The following is an 18639-nucleotide window of genomic DNA, read 5'->3' as shown; positions in this document are numbered from 1 at the left end:
ACATCCAATAAAATCCGGCATTTAGCGCCCTCTTCTGGCAAGACATTAGACAGCACTGGACTTCACAGGGTCGCGAACATCACACGCAACTTTCTAAATCACGTTTGACCCCGTTACTGTTGAGGCAATAAACTCTTCAAATGTGTTAGATATGCCAGGCTATAGGTTTATAGCGCCATCTAATCGCATAATACGTCTCTGCATTAAAATATCTTCCAACAAAATAATATCATGTACCTCCCTTTATCGATAATTTTTCGAATTTGGCTTGGTAAAAGCCTGTAAAATAGAAAAAAAAGAGCACATGTTTGTTCGTCATTCACGTCGAGGGGGATGCATTAACGTAATTGGTTGTTTTTTTTCTAATCCCAATTTGCTCTAGTTTCCCTCATGTGTGTTTTTCTTCTCCTCTCTTTGTATTATATTTTATTGCGTGTGAGATTGTTTTGCTGTTGATACAACAGAGTCCAAATGCAAACCGCAGTCATGAAAAACAAAGACTGAAGGGCCGAGGCCAATGACCTTACGTAGAAGGTAAGCGTGTTGGCCCTTGGTGTCTGAAAAAGAACTGCATCTGTCACGCGTTACACCACTGTCGTAAAACGTATCTGGCTGCTGTTGCAATGGCGTTTGCTGCGACAGCACTTTCCGGCAGCAGGGAAATCGAGGAGAAAGCAGCGACAAACGTCGCCAGCGGATACGTTACCCCCTCAGATACCCTTGGATTTATGCGACATTCGGTGAACCGAGGTGTATATTGATTGTAAACACATTCGCCCCGCGAATGAGCTTGTGTTCGACGTTTTTCCAACCGCGAATCTCCACCTTAATGCGGTGGGATGGCCACAGTGCCGCCTGGGCCTAGTAGCGCACTGCCTTCGTCCCCGGCTGAAATTCCGGCTTTCCCCCGGGTCGGGAGCGCGGAGCCGGCCGGAAGAGACGCAGAGCCGGCGTGCCACCGGGAGGACTGCGTGCCCGCCGGCACGGGGAAGACGTCGGAGTCGGTAAGCGAAGTGAACAGGTCGCTTAATAAGAAGCAGAAAAACATGCTAGCCAGAGCTAGCCCGGCGGCGCTGCACCTCAAAGTGCGAGCCCGAGAGCAGCAGCAGTTAAACGGCTCGGCCAGCCCTCCGTCGGAGGAGGAGGAGGACGACGACGACGACGGCCACCAGCGCACGGGAACCCGGCCTGACAACCCGAGACCGTCCGCGGACTACCGTGACAGCGGCAGCGAGGAGGCTCCGGCCGCCAGAAACCACAGTGAGCATTGCCAACACGAAGGCCACGGCCCCTTCTCTAAAAACGGCCGTCACTCTCCCTTGGGTAACAATAGCATGAACGGCATGCCGGGTTTCACGAGAACTGACCCGGGGGACAAAGGGGACAGTGAGTTTGACCCCGAGGAGCCGCCGGATGCCGGGCCCGGCGGAGAGAGAGGCCCCGCCGGCCCGCAGGAGCCGCCGGCCGCGGAGCTCGCCCGGCTCGACCTCAGCGGGTCCCCGGGCGGAGCGGAGGAGGACAGCCACGGCATCCGCTATGTCCGCTACGAGTCCGAGCTCCAGATGCCGTGGATCATGAGACTGATCACCAAGGACTTGTCTGAGCCTTATTCAATTTACACCTACAGGTACTTCATCCACAACTGGCCGCAGCTCTGCTTCCTGGTGAGTACGACGCTCAAAACCCGTCTCATTGTGACGAAAAACACCTGCAGTCCCTCAATGACTCCGTTGGTCACGTCAAAATAAAGTGGGATCCGGCTCCCATCTCGTGAGCTGTGGCTACCTGAAGGTGCATAGTCTTATTGGGGCAGGGTGTGACTTCGAGCTCTCCATCGACTGTTAGTGTTAGTGTGTCTTATTGGCAGCCAAACTGCTGATGTATGCACACAAACAGGCACACACACACACATGGCAGCACATAGCCTTTGAACGTGTATTGTAAAGGTTGACAGTTACAACTACACCTTCTCTTTGATCACAAAGCGCGTGTCGGTTTTGAGGATTTCAGTCTGAATTGCTAGCAGTCAACTAGAGAAAAATCAATCGGACATGACAAAATTGTCAATGGTCCCTGTAAAGGGTCTTTTGTCCACTCACATGGGGAGGAGTTGAGCAGGAAGCAACAATTTTAAACCCTTTCATTCAGGTTTTAGTTGAGAATGAGTGCTCAAAGTCTTTTGTTTCCTCTTCTAACGACATTATCTAGTCAGGGGTTTCCACTCTCTGTCCTTTCTTCGTTTCTCCTCCTGAGCTTCAAGGTCGTATAAAGCCCTGGTTCCCGTTTGTCCGAATCATCCCTGTAACGAGGAAGTGTCTTGAAATAAAGGTCACAGGTCAGCCAGCGGAACCAGCTGAACTGGCAGGATGGTAGAGGAGCTGCAGGCTTTTCCCCCTAGAAGCTCAGAGGCCCTAAGTGGTGTGTGTGTGTGTGTGTGTTACAGGCCATGGTGGAGCAGGAGTGTGTCGGAGCCATCGTTTGTAAGCTTGACATGCACAAGAAGATGTTCCGCCGTGGCTACATCGCCATGCTGGCCGTGGACTCGAAACACAGAAGGAAAAGCATCGGTGAGATCGGGGGGGGGGCGCCGCGTGTCTCAACCAGAGCAACTCGATGTGTCCATATAATCGTTTCCATCGACGCACTTTTCATACAGTGAGGGTCTAGGCGGTACTCTGTGATTTACAGAAAGCCCGCGTTAAACCGTTAGCGGCTCCTGAGTGCTAGAGGGGGGGGAAAAAATGGTAACGAATAAACCAACTCGTCGGGAGTGGAGAACAAAGTTGTGCAACAGCGTCTTTTGTCATTTCTATGTAGCAAACGCAGGATCTAGATAAGTTGTCCACTCTGGGTTGGTATGTAACACTGTACTTGGACCCGATAAGACGTGTATTTACTCGATGCTATCAGATATCCTGCGTTGGGTCACTAAAAGTAGTTTTATTCATTTGTGCACCGTCACTGACTTTGTCTCCTCTGCCTCAGGTACTAATCTGGTGAAGAAGGCCATCTATGCCATGGTGGAGGGAGACTGTGACGAGGTGAGAACCATAGATTTGTAATCTTATTATTTTAATAAGTGTTCCTTAGTGCATTCAGGGAACATTAAAAGCCTGAAAGACACTCATTGTGGTTTCATGTCTGACACCCCCCCCCCCCACATCCCCCACTCTCCAAATCCGCCCAGGGTATTGGTAACACATTAAAAAAAACAACACATGAAATAACTGCAATGCATTACTACAATTGGTTTGGTGCAGGCCTCCGTGAGCACAAACCAAGGCTTTAATGTCAAGGACCGTCCTTCACTTGTCTCAGTAGGCCGGCGACCTTGGTCTCTCACTACTTCCTCTCTCTACGCGATACTTCACCTGCTCTCTGATTAACCACATACGGACGCTCTGTGGTTCTTCTTTTGACCTTCCAGGACCACGCCCTTTTTAACAGGAATCTGTAGAGCCACTGCGAACACTGTTACTGTATTGCGTGCTGCATTTTCTGGTACGGCATGCAGTCTTTTGCATGGCTTCCAACAACGCATTAGGACTTGTTCAAAGCACCGGTAACAGTGTTGTTGGAAGACCATTGACATAAAATGTTCATCCCACATGTGCGAGGCTTCTATATTCAGTATCTTTTTGGAGTTTAATTTCCGCAATGCTTTGCTTTGTAAATGCAATTCCTCAACTTGAAAAAGATGTTCCGCCGTAGAGAGAGATGAGATGACTTCTCTGTCCTCCCTGCAGCGCCATCACTACGTGATCTTTGACTAGAAATGTGTTTCTGGTGTTCTCTAAAGCTCAAATGCAGAACTAAGTCACCCAATAGAACCACCAAACTGGAATGGATATTTCCCCTTTTAGCTCCTTTCGCTCTTTTACAGCACTGTGTTGTTGTTGCCTAATGTTCTCTTCAGTCAAACTGTGCGTAGCATAACAACTAGAAGCAGTGGGAAACGGCTAGCTCAGCTCAGACTGAGGCGCATTTCAAAACTGTCTAGTCTGCAGTGTGTGTGTGTGTGTGTGTTTGTGAGAGAAACACACACATGGGCGTAGAACATTAGACATTGCAGTGTAATCTGCAGCTCGTTCCCTCATGGAAGCTATTCTTGACCAACGACAGCTGACCCTGCAAATTGCTCCCAGCGGCCGAGACATCGGGTGCTTTAAAGCTAATTGACCAACATTTGTTGAAACCGTTAATCATTCATTAAAGAGGGGATAAATTCATAAAAAGGGGGGGGGGGGGTTCAGCTGCCGGGTATTTGTCGTCAGTGAGGAGTCCAGTCAGGGGGTCCTTTTGTGCAGTGTGGCGGCGTCCGGGCATTGCAGTGACTGGGGTGACTGTGCTACTAAACCCAGCTGGCTGCTGGAGGTACTGGAGAGCAGCTCTCTTACCGGGCAAGTTCCAGCATGTAACCCAGACACGTTCGGAGTTGTGTGTCTTCCGGAGGCGAATCTTCCAGAGCTCCACCTCTGGAAAACGCATCGCTGCACGGAGCGAGCTGAGAATCATTGGATATGCTTTAGGGCGGGGCTAGCGTGTGATTGACATGTTTTTGTCTTCTACCTTTAACCCTTTTCACAGTGTTTTCAGTTCATGAAATTGAATTTGAGTGCTTTGGTCGTCCTGGAAATGTATTGTTGGATTGTACTTGGCTCCACCCTCTTGTGTCACTTCTGGTCCTTCCCCCCCCCCCCCAAAAAAACAAGATGGCGACGGCCAAAATTCAGTATTTGAGGCTTCACAACTTTAGTCCGCAAACCAATGGCTGACGTCATGGTGACTATGTCCACTTCTTACACACTCCGTTTGGCTCACTTCCCATAACGTAACATTTTCCTTTTTTTTAAAAATATAACTAAAATGTGCAAGACGTACTGTTGGGGTCCACGGCAACCGAGTGACAAGGAGGGATCAGTCAGACCGCTCATGCACCAAACCACGCGCTGACGCCTTTGTCTGTCTGTCTGTCTGTCCCCAGGTCGTACTGGAGACCGAGATCACCAACAAATCGGCCCTGAAGCTGTACGAGAACTTGGGTTTTGTCAGAGACAAGCGGCTGTTCAGATACTACCTGAACGGAGTGGACGCGCTGCGGCTCAAACTGTGGCTCCGCTAGAGGACGGGCCGGGACAGCGGGTGCTCACCGACAGCCTCAGCTCGGTCCTGGTCATTTCCCCTCATGCGCACCCCCCTCACACACACACACACACACACACACACGCATACGTCACACACACATAAGAAAGCAAGCCCTCTTTTTGACCCCTGACCTCTGAACTGCTGTTTAGGCAGAAACGGACTGACGCCCCCCACCCAGTCTTCTCATGTCACTGTCTTGTGACCAGGAGGGAGGGGTGGGGGATGGTCTCTGGGATGACCTTGACTGGGGACTAGATGACCTCTTGAACTTCAAGCCTGGATGTCGCGTTTCGACCCCCTTCAACGGATCCTCCTGCAGACCACTGGTCAGAAAGCAACTAAAGTAAAGCAGCAGAATATGAAGCCAAGAAGCGGCGCGACAACAAAAAAGCTACTGGGAAGAAAACATCTGCAGTTTTTCTTTTGATCCTGTGAGTCTGACGGGGGTGAAAGGAGATCTAGAATGACTGTGGTCCACCTCATGTTTTAGTTGCTTTGGTGTGGGGGGGGGGGGGGGGGGGTGTTGAGCTTGTTTCTGTGCGTCTGCGGCGCGGTCGCCGCGATGTCGTGTTGTCTTTGTCTCCCCATCCTGGCCCCCGTCACCTGCCTCGGCCTCCAGTCTGACTGAAGCCTGTAAAGGTGTGTGTGTGTGTGTGTGTGTGTTAGTGCACAAGGGTTCAGATGACCTACTATTCACTATTCTTTTCTTTTGGGTTTGTATAAGAGTGTTGATGTATTCCCTGGATATAACGAGAGCATGTTTTTCAGTTGAATCATCTTTGGGTCTGTTTGGGTTGTTCTGTCAGATTTTATTTTTATTTTTAATTTCTGTTCTACTTCTGCCCATCCAGGCAATTTTGAGCGTTTCGCAACAGACAAGCGAGGGGGGAAAAAAAAACGCTCTCCACCAGCGACTATTTTCCTTTACTGCTCTTCTGACGCTGAATTGAAATATCATATATCACCTGTGTTTAAATCCTCTGTCCCCGTGTTGGGACACCCCCCCCCCCTCACACCTCTGACTACCAATGTGTGAAAGGACACGTGACACCAAGCCGCCCCGCTCCATCCGGCGGTCAGTATGTCTGAAGAGGCGTTTTAGAGCTTCTTTCTTGGGCTGAACCCCTGTGAGGTTCTGACAGTTCCCTGGTGGGCCTTTACAGCTCCCCACGGAGCGCCGCGCTTAGCTTCTGATCTCAGGCTGAAGGGCTTTGTCACCCATCGGATGGTAGCCGTGGTCTCTCGCTCTCTCTCTCTCCCTCTCTCTCTCTCCCTCGTTCTGACAAAGCATTCGGGAGAAGTTTTGAATTTACCATATGCCAGTTCAGTGTTCGCAGGTTCTCTCCTCCTCCTGGACGTCCTCTCTGGTGTCCAGGCGGTAAATTGTAACAATCAGATCATATCAGATCATCCCTGCTCTTCACCCGGGACGACGTCTGCCATCCTACAGTTCTAGTTTGACAATAACCCCCCCCCCTCCTCCTCGTCATATAAACCAGATGTTTGGGCCTTCACGCTGCGCCACTGAAGAAGCGGTGGAGGTGGTGGAGACCTCGGGGGGCCGGCTACATAAAGTGTGCAAAGGGGAAAGCGAAAAAGTTCTTCTGCATGTCATGTTTCTGTTTCCCCTGTTCCTCTCCCCCCCGCCCCCCTCCCCCTTGATTTTGATTTTGATCTGGAAATGTCCGCTAGTTTTTATTTAATGTGGAAAAAGAACACAGAAATAAATTATTTGATTTTTTTAATGCTGTAAACTGGGTAATCTTGTCTGCTGTCTGGAGTGTTTTTCTTGAGCCTCGGCATAAGAGGGAGTCCCAATCGACATCTGGGGGAAAGCTTTATTTGATCACATGTTGCATATCCACACAAGAGACAGAAAAGTGTCCACTGTTTCACTGTTTTACACACCACACTCAAACGGGATTATTGCAAATAAACAGGCAGTTGTGCATCAAGCATTTTGAATGACTTGTGGAATTACAGAAAGTATATTTCCAAAAGAAAATACCCTGTATTGATGTCGTTGGTGTATCCCTTATGTCTGAACCACAGACTCTTTTTTTACATAACAATCTTTTTTTTTTTCTTCTTCCTTTTAAACATAACGACGTGACAACACTTTCATTATTGCATCGCAGCGATGTGATTCCTCCGAGTCGTCAGTCCTCCGCTCCACCAGATAAAAGCACAAACTATAACAGGTAATGCAAAAGTGAGCGTGTGAAGAAGTAATCTATTTGTGAAATGATGAACTTATTAAATGTTGGTGCTTTGCAGCTAACTAAAAACTTCATCAGGAGTGAAATAGTTAAACGAGAATGACTTGTTTCAGTCCCATTTGTACATGAGTTTTGTGCTACATACTTTTATATAAAGTGGTATTTTGTATGTGCGTCTCACAGTATCATAAACAAATTACTTTGAACAGAGCATTTCTTTTCAAAAGTCCCATTTAAATGAAGTATTGATTTAGATGTTTTGTTTATTAAAGTTTCCTCTTTTTTTTTTTGCAATCATGTTCTCTCATCTTACCGAACCGAGCTCCCCAAATATTCCCTTTATGTATCCAACATATGTGCAAGAAATGAACCCTGTATTCACACTAAAACCACTGATCCCAAGTCAGCTACACACACAGTACACTTATAATTACATTGTTTATGCAACTCAACCCTTCTACAGCCCTTTCTTTTTCTTTTTATTAAACAATTTACATCCTGCCTCAAACCCGCAAAGTGCGTCTCTCCAGCTCTGGGGGGGGGGGCGGCGGCTCAAGGCTGACCCGGGCCACTCCACGGACCGGATGCGTCACAGACCCAACAGCCCGCGGCAGTTGGAGATGCGGTAGTCATAGCGATGGGGAGATGTGGGGGGTTGGGGGGGGGGGGTTGTCTGCCGAGCCTCCGGTACCAGTCGGTCAGAACTCGTCCTCGGAGCTGTCGGCCAGCAGCATGGCCTGGTCCTGGGGGCCCGTCCGGGCTCTCGGGTTGCTGGAGAGGAACAACGAACTACAGGGACTCAATACAGGCGTGTTGTTGTGGCCCCCACCCCCCCCCCCCCCCCCCCCCCCCCCGGGGGAGCGAGAGGTAAGCGTGACGCGTCGGGGTGACTGACCTCCTGCTGCCTGACCTTCCTCCTCTGGTGTTTGAAGCTGTTCCTCCTCTTGCGGTGAATCACGCGGACGCTGTAGAGGGCGCCGACGATCAGCAGGGCCCCCGTGATGCCGATGCCCACCGGGACCAACATCCCGACACGTAGCCCGCCTGGGGGGGCGGGGGGGGGGGGCAGCAAGAGGGTCAGGGCCGGGTGGAACATTTTTATGGATCAGCGAGGGAGCAAAAGGATACACGTTGAGGGTCAGCAGTGGGGGGGTCTTACCTTCTCTCTGATGAGCTCCACCCAGCTCCTCACTGGAGGAAAAGAGCCACATGGTGAGCACTGTTTCTCTCTATTGTTCCGGTGGTTTTAACTACGGCGCCGCATTCATTCTGACGTTTGCTTACTCAGCCCCTGGTTGCGCTGAAACCAGACGGGAGGCAGAGGGACGAGGCCGTAGGGGGGCCGCGTCGACGGCGCTCTGGGGGTCTCCGTCTGGTCCTCCTCGCTGTCGTCCTCCTCCGCCGAGTCCTCAGAGTTCTCCTCGTCCTCCTCGTCCTCCTCTGCCCGGGAACATGGTCAAAAGCGATCGACTCTTATCTGACATTCGTGAGTCAAACGTACGAAAGCAAAGGAAAAGAGTTGAAAGGTAAAAACTCGTCCTCACCCTCGGACTCCATCTCCTCCGACCCTGATCTGGGTTTGTGCGCCGGCCGACGGGTCGCCACGGTTACAGTTGTCGTAGCAGGCTGAAAGGATGAGAGGGAGGGGCTGGCGTCCGGTGTCCTCGCTGCACCTACGGGTCGCCAAAAGAGCCGAGGGGACAGCGAGGGGACGTTTTGACGCCCATTAGACTTCAGGGGGAACTTTTTGATTTGAGAAATTCAAAGCATGAGCGTGTTTACGAGGCCCCGCCCCATCACCTCTCTCCGAGTGAACCTCAGCCCGGACGCGGACGGACCCGGGGGGGCGCTCGGCTCCAGGAGCTCCCCGCCGGACGTCTGCCACGGCGACGTCCAGTCCGGCATCAGCAGGAGGGCGCGTCCGAGGGGCCGCCCGCCTCGGGCCGAGGCGTCCCCGCCGCCGCCGCCCCCCGCCCCCTCGGATGTGACGTCTTCGAACGGCTCGAAGATGAGAGGCAGAGCCTCCGAGGACATGGTGCCCTCCGTGGCCTCGTCCTGAGACGGGGGGGCCGCGGTGTCCCTGTAATCGAAGGCAGAGACCAGAAAGAGTGAGGGGTGAGGACAGAAGGCTTCGGGCCTCGCGGGGCCGCTGGGACACAAAGAAAGCAGAAATGGCTCTTTCTAGATAAGAGGGGACCACACAGGGGGGGGCTTTTCTCTCAAGCATTTCTAAAGTTGGCTGAGAATGCTTAAGATCCTTTCATATAATGCTGTTAGGGAGTTTCGTTTTTTCTTCTACTTTCTGTCAGCTTCCTTTCTGTTGGGAGGAAGCATCATCAAACAGACACCTCCCCCCCCCCCGAAATGGACGGCGGGAAAACGTATTGGCTCAGGCAGACTCCTTTAATCCCTTTCCTCTGCCTCTGAAAATAACGTGTTTCTTCACAATTCGTCCGGGCGGGGATGTGTGAGGAAGCGGAGCAAAATAGAGAGAAAAGGGGGTTGAATCCTCCGACCACTTGTGTAACACATCCCACTCGGCTGCCTGTGTGTGTGTGTGTGTGTGTGTTTTATTTACAGGCCCGAGTCAGGAATAGAAAGTAATTAGACCGCCACGGGTCCCAGCTGGGGTTCAAAGTGGAGCGGGCGCCTTTCTTTCTTTCTTTCTTTCTTTCTTTTCCAATCATCAAAGGCAATCTCCGCGCTAGACTTGTGTCTTTTTCATTTCCCGCCTCACTTTTTAATGAAGCCTTGTGCAGAAAGACACTGCTTGTTATGAATTGCAGAGCATTACCTTACAGAAAGGAATAAGGAATTATAGAAAGCTCTGCCACCCCCCCCCCCCCCCCCCCCCCCCCCCCCCCCCAAAATGCTCAGATTTGCCACCAACGTGACTTTTTCCGGCGGTTCTGACTCACCCCCACTGGGCCGAGACGCCTCCGTCCACAGGCTGTCGGGCCCGTCCTCTCTGGGCATCAGGTTTGGTCCGATTTCCGGCAACACGGGGTCCGGGAGGGGGGACGTCGCTTCGTCGCGGCCCCAAATCGACAAACGCGTGGAGGTCCGAGGGGAGGCCGAGGGGGGGCCGCAGCTGGGGGAGGCGTCCCTCTGGCTCGACGTGCCGGGGTGAGGAGATTCTGGGGTGGGTGGCGGGCTTGTTTCTGGGTCTCGTTCGGCCCGGCCCCCCTCCCTCTGGTCTCTGGCCTCCCCGGCGGTGAAGCTCACCTGCGGCGGGGGCTTCGCCGTGCCCACCCACGTCTCCAACAGCCTCCTCCCCCCCGCAGGACCGGACGCCCCCCGGCTTCCGCTCGGGAGGTGGACGGGGGTCCCGCAGACACAGAGACAGGTCCCAGCCAGCAGGAGGCGACGGAGCCTCCCGGACATCAGCATCTCGGTCTTGTCTCAGTGCCTGCTGAGAGTGTGTGTGTGTGGGGGGGGGGGGGGGGGGGAAACACAAAATGATGAATGCTGATTGGCTGGTGCCGTCTCTGCAGGTGGTGGTGGGAAAGGAGGAAGATGGATGAGAGGATACCGAAGCAGCTGCAGGTTTAGGGGCCATAATGCAAAATGTACGGAACTTGACACTGGATACCTTCGTCTGGATGCTGTGATGACACCGTTTTTTTTTCAAATAATTCCAAAACATTTCCCTTTTCTCCGTACTCTTCTGTTGTCATTTTGTTTCACCAGATGGAAGTGAATGCTGGGCAACCTCACAGAGAGAGAGAGTCCCCAACAGAGAGAGAGAGAGAGAGAGAGAGAGAGAGAGAGAATCTGACACAGCAATCCTCAGCACCCCCTCCGCACTTCACCTATTAATAGCACCAGGTTTTCTGTCCTCTACAGATGGATCCATGAACGTTTGAATCGCAGCAACAACAACAAAAAACCCTGCAAAGCGGCAATTTTCAAACGTGCACGTTCTGTTTAAAACGCTCAAATTGGATTGGCAAAAAAAAAAGATGCAAACAGTTGAGAGAGAGGCGCAAATTGTTGCTTCCCGTGACGTGTCCCCAATGATCGCCGATCACAGGGTGACACCCTTTCACAGTGAGTCAGACGTTCCCACAATGTGCCGACAACCCCCCCCCCCCCCCTCACACACACACACACACACACACACACACCTGTGATCGATACAGAGACCAGCCCGCGCGCACGAGTCAACATGTCAACACAACGGCGTTCGGACTGCAAACGTGTTTTATTTATTTTTTTGCGCTGCGGAATTTAACCCCGGTGGCGCTAACCGCAGCCTCACAACGACCACAATGCATTCCCCTAAATCCTCATCCTCATCATCCTCATCCTCATCCCCATCCATCACAGGCAGCGGGATGCACACTGGTGAATATTCAAGTCGCGTATTGAATAAATACCTTGCAGCGTTCATGGCGCACGGCGGTGCCTGGAGGACGCGGAGCTTCTCCTGCAGTGTGCAAAAAATAAAAAAAAAACGGACACAATTTCAGGAGAGTCAAGTGGGGAAAGCAAGCTGAAGGAGAGGCTTGTTGTTGAGCAGCTTGTCGTCACTGACTGGAAGTCTCAGTCTTCTCCACGTAGACGACCGCCCGCTTCAGAACACGTGCTGCCACCAAATGCCTAAAATCTGCGGAATTTAGGCAAATTGAGGGCTTTTAAATGGGCTTTACGTGGTCCTTCGGATGCAAATTTCATTGTTGGTTCATTTTTTAAATGGTGCTGAATGGTCAGCTACTTGACCCACGCAGGTGAAAGGTCACCTAACCCACCGGGGACCATAAAACTGTGATTATTAAGTTTTAAAATATAACTTTTATTGCTATCTCGATTGAATGATTACATTTAAAGTGTAAATAGCGTTAGAGGCATACATTAGGCTACAATTTACACAAAATCACACAAAAGGCAATCTTTGATTAGAAATATAATACTAGATCTCAGGCTCCCTCCAACGATGCTCGTAAATCAAAATTTAAATTCAAATTAATCTTAATATACACAAACAGTAACACTCCACTATCATTTCATTGTGTCACGAGAAAACAAGCAATAGATATAAAGAATTGTTTTGTGGACCTTCAATTGGCAGTTATTCCTAGGTATTTAAAAGCTTCAATGAAGAGATATGCTACAATACACATCACAATAATATATCTAACATATGTTCAAACAGTAAAACGATGTAATCTAACAGAAAGTATACTTTTTAATGAAATAATTTCAAGTTTGTTCACGTTAGACTCTATGTATTTGAAAAGTTGGCATTTGGCTGATTCATAACGTTTCCGTTTGATAGAAATTTCCATCAACCTCGACAACTTTCATCATATTTTGATCAGGCAATCCACGTGACGTCATCGCGTTTTCTTGAAGACCCCACCCTGCGCAAACCGGAAGACAACAGCCATTTTTCTCTCTCTCCTTTTGATACGATGCGAATGTGCCACTGTCAGACACTTATCCCTGACGATATCTAAAAAAAACAAAACAATAAAATGCCCTTATTTGATGGCCTGGGGAGCGGAGGAGAGAAGACTGCGATCGTTATTGACTTAGGAGCAGCGTACACAAAGTGAGTACCAGCTGTTAGCACGTTCGGTTAGCACAACATGCTAACATATACGTGTGTTTTCTTAACTTAACCGCCTGTTTCTTGACACGTTATCGGGTGTCGTGCACTTGTGTGTACCGCTAAATAAATGCCGTTTGATTGCAATGTCAAACCACTCAAGCAATGCTTACCAGAAACGTTGGTGTTGAGCCATCGACAGCTAATCATAAATTATAAATATAAGATTAAATCCAATAAGTAAAGCTGAATGAAGTCTGTGAAAATAAATGTATTTACCTGGTAGTACTTTTGGCTTGGAAGCTTATTTTTAGTTATTTTGCTAGAATTGGAGAATAATCTGCTATCGGGACAAGAAATTGGCCTGAGGCGAGTCACGTGAAGATCAAGAAGACAGTTTTGCTCTATATGCAACTTACTAAAAGGTTTTTTTCCCCCCCATTTCTAAAAACGGTCATGCAGCCCTTCAAGCCGAGTCCCTTGACTTATTTGTATTATGCAATGTACAGAAAAAAAGAAAAGTTGCACTGGTTCTATTCGTAATATTGTTGACTTATTCCGAGTATAAATCTCCACCTCCCCATGGAGCCCTCTGGCTGCTTCAGCTGCCCGACTGTGTTCTCCTTTTCTTGCAGATGTGGCTTTGCAGGGGAAACGGGGCCCAGGTTCATCATACCGAGCGAGATCCGGAAACCTGGACAGCAGCAGGTGAGAACCAGCTGTGCTTGGGGAGAACGCGTGGACACTGCAAAACACCCGTAAACTGGCGTCTCTCTTTCAGGCCGTCAAGGTGGTTCAGTACAACATCAACACAGAAGAGCTTTATGTCATCCTCAAAGAGTTCATCCATTTACTGTACTTCAGGTGAGACTCACACGCCGCTTCGGTCATCCATTGTAAGCTAGTATTAAACATAATTTAGGCAACATATACTGCTTTTTTTTAGTGTTTCGGGCCTCATCAAACCAATGCTTTTTGTTTCAATCAGGCACCTGCTGGTGAATCCTCGAGACAGAAGAGTCGTCATCATCGAGTCCATCCTCTGCCCGTCTCACTTCCGAGAGACACTCACCAAGGTTTTCTTCAAACAGTTTGAGGTGTGAAAACCAAGCCGATAACGTTTACATATTTACGGTGCAGATGGTTGTGCACTAACACACTTATTGACATTTGACAGTAAGTGTAGTGTGTTTGTGTGTGTTTTATGTGTTCATTTCTGATGGTGTGTTCCAGGTGCCCTCTGTGCTGTTTGCTCCAAGTCACCTCATGGCCATCATGACTTTGGGTATCAACTCTGCTCTGGTGATGGACTGTGGCCACACAGAGACGCTGGTGCTGCCCGTATCCCTTTCTTGTCATCTTTGATCTTTTTGAAGGAATATATCCATGTCTCGTGTCAATTGACCTAATATTTAAGCCTTAACAGTGAAACCAGGTCTATGAGTGCACTGCAATTCTTCCAGCCTGGGAGGCATTGCCTTTGGGAGGAAAAGCCATCCATAAGTAAGTAGCTGACTTATTTAAGGAAGGTGTGTGTGTGTGAATTTGCATGTTGGTGTACTGCTGTGTACTTTTACACGTTGTTTCCGTGTTCATTGCATATCTTTTCTCCACCCGTAACCGCATATGTGTCTGTGCTCCTTCTAGAGAATTAGAAGGGCTTCTTGTGGAACAATGCACCGTGGACACAGACACCACCACGGGACAGAGTGTACCAGCTGCCATTGGTAATTACCAATGCCTTTTTGTATTTTTAGATGGAGAAAGTTGCAACTTTCGTATGGATTGTTTGAAAATGCAAAACGGCAAATTATAATGGCTGTCATTCATTTTTTATAAACAGAACATGTTTATTCGTTGGATTGAGTCCCCTTTCTGGATTTCTGAATTATAAATATCCACATAGTCCGTTTCAGCGTTTTCTCTCCACCCTTTTTCTTTATGGAGGAAACCCAGCGGCATTGTGGTGTTGAGCTGTGAGACTTACAGCTGCAGCGGAGTGAGAAGCTGCACATGATAATGCATCAATAATTGAGCTCAGCTGCTGTACGGACTGCCTTTCTGCAGGAAGCACGGGCTGAGATCTCTGTAATCACCCAATGCGATCCGGACAGGATTCAAAGAGAAAAATCAATGTCCGTCGTCTCTCCATACAGGAATTTATTATCCATCTCTCTGACCGCAGTGACAACGGGAACCGGTGCTACTTTTTCCATCTCAACTCCTTGTTCAGTTAAATTAAAGATGTGGCTGAGCAAACTTTAGAATATAAACTTCACTTTGGTTTATGTCTTTTTCATTTTCTCCCCAGGGACCATCCCAGAGGACACAGTAGAAGATATCAAGGGTAGGTTTTGATTGAGTCGTTTGTTTGAATTATTCCCTTCAACTACACAGCAAATTCACACATCTATTGAGACTGTGGCGGACTCCTTTGTAACCTTCCTTCCACCCGAATATTAACCCTAAAGAAACCGATGTGTGTTCCGTAATGAAACATTCGTCTCGTTTACTGTATTCAAAGCTTTCAGAAGGAACTAATGTGCTTCTATTGACCTTTTTTTTTTAAAGTCATTATGAGTTGTTAACATTATTATGCGTGTACTTGTGTTTTTATTCCGGATGTCTGCTGGTTTGTTTCCTGCAGTCAGAACGTGCTTCGTCAGCGACCTGCAGAGAGGCCTCAAGATTCAGGAAGCCAAATTTAACCTGGATGGCACAGCTGAAGTGAGAGAGATGTGGTTTGCCGCTGGATTTTATTCTCATGCTCGTCGTTAAAAGTCGGCCTGTAGACAAAGGTTTGAGTTCGATAAATCCTCGCCGTGCTTTCATTCTAGCGCCCGGCCCCTCCTCCAGACGTCGATTATCCTCTAGATGGCGAGAAGATCCTTCACGTCAAAGGATCCATCAGGTAGCTCGTCAAACCCACAGACTTTTAAGTCTTCCCCTTCTGTGAAATATGATTTTTTTGGTGCTAATGTCTTTTCCTCCAGGGATTCGCTGATGGAGATCCTGTTCGAACAGGACAACGAGGAGAAGAGTGTGGCTTCTCTGATACTTGACGCTCTGGTGAAGGTAGATAAAATGTTGATTAAAGTTGTATTAGATAATACATCGTTAAAATGTTTCAAAAAACAAGTTTTCTTTGTCAGGACGGGGACAGATTAGTCTTAATAATGACGTACAAAGGATGTCTCCCTTATTCAGACGGCCTTATGTCTGTATTCAAACTTGTGAGCGGTTCATTGCATGGGTGGAGTCTCCTTCATTCAACCAATGCACCCTGAGGGGCTGTGCAAAATTAATATTTTTGATTTGTTAAGACTGGTGATGGTCGCTGCATGTCTCTCAGCCATTTAGAATGGAAGCATTTTCATTTTGCATCAACGGCCTCTTGGATGGTCTTTTTTGGAGGAGATTTGCGTTGAATACATTCTGAGACCACTGAGCCCTTCACAAGTTATTACTATTTTATACAGTGACCTCGTCTCAAATCCAAAGAAATAAAACGTTTTTAATGTCTATTTATTTCTAAATGTTCCCAGTTTGAAATGCTTGCACGTTGCGGCCGCATTTCGTGCCCCGGTTGAAGTTCCTTCAAATAGATCCGGACTCTTCTTCCCATTTTCTCGATAGCGGTTGGAATCCTGCTGTAAACCTTCAGTGTCTTTTGGGCGGGACGAACGCTCACTTCCCACCTCCCCATTGCACAGCGGTGGATTCGAGTGTGCGGTTCAACTCGGTGCTGTTGCCATGGCAACACTCAAATGGGGCCGTTCCGTGCATCCTAGAGCGTTTTTTTTTTTTTTTTTTTTTTGTCATTCCGTGTTGGGGGGGGGGGGAGTCAGCCTCTGGACAGCCTAATTAATCTCAGCGGGCACAACAACAACAACAGCAGCAGCAGACGTGGACCTGCTACATGGTCTACATGTCCGTTTATAACATGGCGTCCTTCATCCATCTTATTGTAGCAGAGAGACGGCGCCGTGGTGAATTGGGTGAATTGGTTGTCTTTTTTTTCCCGCAGTGCCCCATTGACACCCGCAAGGTTCTGTCGGAGAACCTGGTGGTGATCGGAGGCACGGCCATGCTGCCGGGTTTCCTGCACCGCCTGCTGGCGGAGATACGCCTCCTGGTGGAGAAACCCAAGTACAGCAGCGTGCTGGCCAGCAAGAGCCTTCGAATTCACGCTCCACCCGCCAAGCCCAACTGCACCGCCTGGCTCGGAGGTCAGATATGAGATTTTTTTGATTTTTGATTTCATGATTCATCACCAGCTGCCGAGCCAAAGGCTGTCGGGCCCTTCTCAGTGTTTTAGACGAGGAGATTTGATGCAAGTTGTGTGCATGGTCGCCGTGCCTTCACGCCGCCCTCTGCTCAACAGGCGCCGTCTTCGGGGCGCTGCAGGACATCCTGGGCAGCCGGTCGGTGTCCCGAGACTACTACAACCAGACGGGCCGCATCCCGGACTGGTGCTGCCTGAGCTCCCCTCCGCCTGAATCTGTGTACGAGGCGGGGAAGACGCCTCCTCCGCCGCTGATGAAGAGGGCCTTCTCCACGGAGAAGTAGCGCGCGGACGACTCGGATAGCGCGTCCATTGTAAAGCAGTTCAGTTGTCCTCAATGTAGCATCTCGTCATCCTAGACACACAAAACCGCTCCAAGTCTCTGATCACACCTCACCGGAAGGCACAAACGTTGTGTTTTTAGGCGATCACGGTGATATTCTACATGGGTCACAGAGTTCGGAGTTCCCACGTTTCATTGGGCGTCTCAGCAGAAAAGGTTTCAGACGATGACCAAGACGCGCGGCCGAAAACCGCTGCTTTGCTGTGGAGGAGGCAGATGTTGTTCCGTGGAGACCTGAATAGTATTTTGGTTTATTTGACCGTAATGTCCCATAAAGCCCCCCCCATGTATTTATTGTATGGTTATATGGTGTGAAGTGGTTGTTGAACTCAATAAAAGCCCTGTACAGCTGAATTTAACTACTAAAACTGAGCATAACGTGTTATAATTCATTAAAATCAAGATATTTAGTAAATCTACATTTATCTGAATTTACATTCACTGAATATTTTTGGAATTGGTTTTATATTTAGATGAAATTACTTTATATTTATTGAAATTTAATGATTTATACTACTAAGCTTGGTCAAATTGGATTTGATTTACTGAATAAAATAAGTTCCATCAACTCACATTTTACCACATTGTTTGTTAATTCAACACAGTGACACAACGTGACTCGTGACTAACATTAGTAAGGATAACAGCAGCAGGTGTCAGCAGGGCTAAAAGGGACCAGGGCCCTGATCGAACCCTGAACCACAGAAACCTGTAAGCAGACAAAGCTCAATTAGTGGATTTGGATCTTATTTATATACTCGACCCTCCGTGATGTCACTAACCGTCACGTCATGATGACGATGTAACTAACTAGGGCACCGCGATGGAGACATAGCCACATCATTTTGTGGCTTGTTAGTTTAGCTCCAGGATGTAATGGAACACCCAGATTCTTCATTTTGATGTGAAAATAGCAACAACACAATAGACGCCTTTAAACTGAACATTACAATAATTTATGAATTATATTAGCAAAGTTTGCAATTGCATCGAGTCTGAACTTGTTCAGGGCTCTGAGGTGAAATGATGCCGCTCCATGTGCACAGACAGACAGAGTCCTACTGCGCATGTGCAGAACGTCAGCACTGGCTTGCTT

The 18639-nt window shown here is 48.8% G+C and overlaps 4 protein-coding genes across 4 annotated transcripts; 2 read left to right on the top strand and 2 right to left on the bottom strand.

Annotated features, from left to right (window-relative positions):
* The first annotated feature begins 360 nt into the window (after positions 1-360).
* Positions 361-6551, top strand: naa30 (N-alpha-acetyltransferase 30, NatC catalytic subunit). The gene is made up of 4 exons (XM_037449294.2): positions 361-1664; positions 2444-2567; positions 2986-3041; positions 4985-6551. Exons 1-4 carry the CDS (start codon positions 840-842, stop codon positions 5120-5122), a joined length of 1143 nt encoding a protein of 380 aa, XP_037305191.2. The 5' UTR covers positions 361-839; the 3' UTR covers positions 5123-6551.
* Positions 6552-8119: 1568 nt separating this feature from the next.
* Positions 8120-9683, bottom strand: LOC119194851 (uncharacterized). Its single transcript, XM_037449292.2, has 6 exons — positions 9165-9683; positions 8909-9037; positions 8649-8804; positions 8524-8555; positions 8260-8408; positions 8120-8153 (listed from the first exon to the last, which is right to left on the bottom strand). The coding sequence occupies exons 1-5, from the start codon at positions 9589-9591 to the stop codon at positions 8349-8351; spliced, it is 804 nt and encodes a 267-aa protein (XP_037305189.2). The 5' UTR covers positions 9592-9683; the 3' UTR covers positions 8120-8153; positions 8260-8348.
* A 471-nt stretch (positions 9684-10154) lies between these two features.
* LOC134107842 (uncharacterized) lies at positions 10155-12050 on the bottom strand. Its single transcript, XM_062559772.1, has 3 exons — positions 11744-12050; positions 10255-10776; positions 10155-10158 (listed from the first exon to the last, which is right to left on the bottom strand). The coding sequence occupies exons 2-3, from the start codon at positions 10752-10754 to the stop codon at positions 10155-10157; spliced, it is 504 nt and encodes a 167-aa protein (XP_062415756.1). The 5' UTR covers positions 10755-10776; positions 11744-12050.
* A 650-nt stretch (positions 12051-12700) lies between these two features.
* actr10 (actin related protein 10) lies at positions 12701-18115 on the top strand. Its single transcript, XM_037449265.2, has 13 exons — positions 12701-12918; positions 13551-13623; positions 13697-13779; positions 13904-14012; positions 14149-14256; positions 14351-14418; positions 14563-14642; positions 15227-15262; positions 15563-15642; positions 15753-15826; positions 15909-15990; positions 16943-17144; positions 17300-18115. The coding sequence occupies exons 1-13, from the start codon at positions 12842-12844 to the stop codon at positions 17482-17484; spliced, it is 1257 nt and encodes a 418-aa protein (XP_037305162.1). The 5' UTR covers positions 12701-12841; the 3' UTR covers positions 17485-18115.
* Positions 18116-18639: the final 524 nt, after the last annotated feature.

Source organism: Pungitius pungitius, chromosome 20, assembly GCF_949316345.1.
Source record: "Pungitius pungitius chromosome 20, fPunPun2.1, whole genome shotgun sequence".
NCBI classification, from domain to species: Eukaryota; Metazoa; Chordata; class Actinopteri; order Perciformes; family Gasterosteidae; genus Pungitius; species Pungitius pungitius.
The sequence above is the reverse complement of the archived record's forward strand: the minus strand, read 5'-3'. Positions and strand labels throughout refer to the sequence as shown.

What these genes read in the sequence shown, in the direction of transcription:
- actr10 (XM_037449265.2), top strand. Translation starts at nt 12,842, where the DNA reads ATGCCCTTATTTGATGGCCTGGGGAGCGGAGGAGAGAAGACTGCGATC. An exon ending in GGAAACCTGGACAGCAGCAG is followed by an intron (nt 13,624 to 13,696) that starts GTGAGAACCAGC and finishes TCTCTCTTTCAG; the next exon opens with GCCGTCAAGGTGGTTCAGTA. An exon ending in CTGCACCGCCTGGCTCGGAG is followed by an intron (nt 17,145 to 17,299) that starts GTCAGATATGAG and finishes TCTGCTCAACAG; the next exon opens with GCGCCGTCTTCGGGGCGCTG.
- naa30 (XM_037449294.2), top strand. Translation starts at nt 840, where the DNA reads ATGGCCACAGTGCCGCCTGGGCCTAGTAGCGCACTGCCTTCGTCCCCG. An exon ending in ACACAGAAGGAAAAGCATCG is followed by an intron (nt 2,568 to 2,985) that starts GTGAGATCGGGG and finishes CCTCTGCCTCAG; the next exon opens with GTACTAATCTGGTGAAGAAG. An exon ending in TGGAGGGAGACTGTGACGAG is followed by an intron (nt 3,042 to 4,984) that starts GTGAGAACCATA and finishes GTCTGTCCCCAG; the next exon opens with GTCGTACTGGAGACCGAGAT.
- LOC134107842 (XM_062559772.1), bottom strand. Translation starts at nt 10,754, where the DNA reads ATGCTGATGTCCGGGAGGCTCCGTCGCCTCCTGCTGGCTGGGACCTGT.
- LOC119194851 (XM_037449292.2), bottom strand. Translation starts at nt 9,591, where the DNA reads ATGCTTGAGAGAAAAGCCCCCCCCTGTGTGGTCCCCTCTTATCTAGAA. An exon ending in GGAGGAGATGGAGTCCGAGG is followed by an intron (nt 8,805 to 8,908) that starts GTGAGGACGAGT and finishes GTTCCCGGGCAG; the next exon opens with AGGAGGACGAGGAGGACGAG. An exon ending in TCAGCGCAACCAGGGGCTGA is followed by an intron (nt 8,556 to 8,648) that starts GTAAGCAAACGT and finishes CTTTTCCTCCAG; the next exon opens with TGAGGAGCTGGGTGGAGCTC.